Source organism: Silurus aristotelis (genome assembly GCF_946808225.1).
Source record: "Silurus aristotelis genome assembly, chromosome: 23".
Taxonomy (NCBI): Eukaryota; Metazoa; Chordata; class Actinopteri; order Siluriformes; family Siluridae; genus Silurus; species Silurus aristotelis.
Window position 1 is genome coordinate 11,546,557 of NC_139596.1, and position 2,296 is coordinate 11,548,852.

A 2,296-nucleotide genomic window follows, 5' to 3' on the forward strand; every position below is an offset into this window, starting at 1 on the left:
CTATGATCTATTACAAAGACCTGTGACAGTGTGGAAATTGACCTTGGAGAAATTGACCTTGAGGATGTCTAATTAGAAAAGCAGCTATAATTTACCCCAAGAATGTGATTTGTTACAATACATTTTGTGTGTGATTCATGCCAAGTTTAGGATACACGTACAATTCAACATCTTTATGAAACTAATTAACATGCATTATAATGTAATTAATGATCAATGTAACTGATATTTGTGCTACTTTCAATAGAGATATTCAACATGCATGAACTTGCCTACATACATGTCATTTAATAATGTAATCATATATGTTAATAATCTATACCTGCAATGGACATTTTTTGTACCTTCTAAGGTAAAGCGTATTTGCGAAAATAGCTGGCAAAAATCGGATCATAAATCTATCTAACCTAAATAGGATTTGATGTTATTCTCAGTGTTTCTCAAATGACACGTGCCTATTTTGTCTCAGTTTGCATTTTAATTTACTGAATTTTAAGTCTTACTATTGCGACTGCTGATCCTGGTTGCCATAAATGCGGTTGCACATATAAACTCCATCCATTTAGTACGATTTATTATCTTATCATTACAAAGTTATTGATTAAAACTATGCAGAAATAAAAGTGAAAAAATTAAACAAATAATAATAATATTGTATTGTAAATAGCTAATTCATTTTGTTTCTAAGAAAAAATGGTAATGGACAAGCTGTTGGATAATTAGATAATAGCAACTACCGCAGTGACAATGGTAGCAACAGAAACGGTAACAGTAAAAGTAATAATAAAAATAATAATAATTATTATAATAATTATAATAATAATAATAATAATAATAATAATCAGGAGGGGATGTTGGGATGAGAACGGTTACTTACTATTATTACTTATTGCCTAAAAATTGTTTTTTTTTTTAAACAAAGGAACCAAAATAAACAAAGCACCGACATATACATGTACATATAAATGCACATATACATAATGATTTACAATAATTATATGTGTAGTAGTTTTGCCTTTTGCCAATAATGGACAGCTTAACTGTATGTAGCTGCCGTTAAAATTGCTAATGAGTGTTGTTTGGATGTAAGTCGCTATGCATAAGGGGGTCTGTCAAATGGCATAAATGTAATATGAATTCTTGTATGATTAACAGTATTCATATGACAATCCTCACAGGTTCCGGTCTTAACTTGAGTGACAGCGAGTCGATCCATGGCAGTCACGATGGCGCGAGCGTGGCCAACTCCCAGATCGTTGAGCTCCGGCGCATTCCCATCGCAGACACACACCTGTAACCTTGCTGCTTTTATACTAAATCCATATAAACCAGCCAGCAGTATTTATGTACTGTTACCACCTTTGCACTAAATTTACCAGTTTTAATTTCTCGTAGATTTTGAGCTGTTTTTTATACCTGGAATTTTGTCAATACTTCTGATCTTTTTTTTATAAATATATTATATGTATATGTGAATTGTCACTACAGTAATATTGTGAAGTTTATAACAGATATCATGTACATATCATGTATTGTAGGTCGGGGAGCACATGGGGCAAACGAGCCTCAGAGTTCAGCTGCTTGTTTTGTGTAACAGATAATAAAAAAAAAAAACCATTGGAGTTTTACTCAAGTTGATGGTGTCATCTGTTTGTTGTTGCTTTGAGCTATAATTTAAATTTGTTGTATTTTTTTCTGTAAGATTGTCGTGTGTGATTTCCCAAAACTTCTCAAAACAGTTTGTCAGCAGGAATGCCATGTATTGCTTTGCATGCACGCAATTGCATGCTTATTCAGATTTTCTATGAAAACATCATGAAAGAGATCGATTTTACTCTTTGCATCTGACGCAAATCCATTAGTGTTTTTTTTTTTCATCCTCACAAAAAAGCTTAGCATGTGAAACAGACTACTGCTGTTTATGCTTTTCTTTATCCTGTGCATTGCACCATGTTGCATGTACCTGTATGGCTTGCACTGTTGACCTGAAATGTCCCTGACAAAGCTGATAAATAGATTATACATTGTCATATGGGCTACTATCTTAAGGTTGGCAAACTGGTTCAGCTAGTGGAGAAAACCCATTAAATGCATTATCTATGGGCAAACAACTGAAGCACACACAAGTTGATTCTAGCACTTATCAACAAAAACTACTGCCATGGCATGTCTTAACAAACTGTTCATGCCTGGTAACAAATATTCTGTGTTTACTAATAAATTTACATTTGACATTTATGGATTTTGGCAGACGCCCTTTTCCAGAGAGATTCATACATCTTATTCATACAACTGA

General features: G+C 33.2%; 1 protein-coding gene across 3 annotated transcripts in view; it reads left to right on the forward strand.

The window, feature by feature from the left end:
- The window catches only part of adgrv1 (adhesion G protein-coupled receptor V1), a 133,078-nt gene extending 131,445 nt beyond the window's left edge, over positions 1–1,633 (forward strand). For all 3 annotated transcript variants that reach the window (XM_083526543.1, XM_083526544.1, XM_083526545.1), the window contains one exon: positions 1,179–1,633. In XM_083526543.1, coding sequence (XP_083382669.1) covers positions 1,179–1,297 — 119 coding nt within the window. In that variant the 3' untranslated portion in view covers positions 1,298–1,633. The remainder of the gene's footprint in view (positions 1–1,178) is intronic.
- Positions 1,634–2,296: the final 663 nt, after the last annotated feature.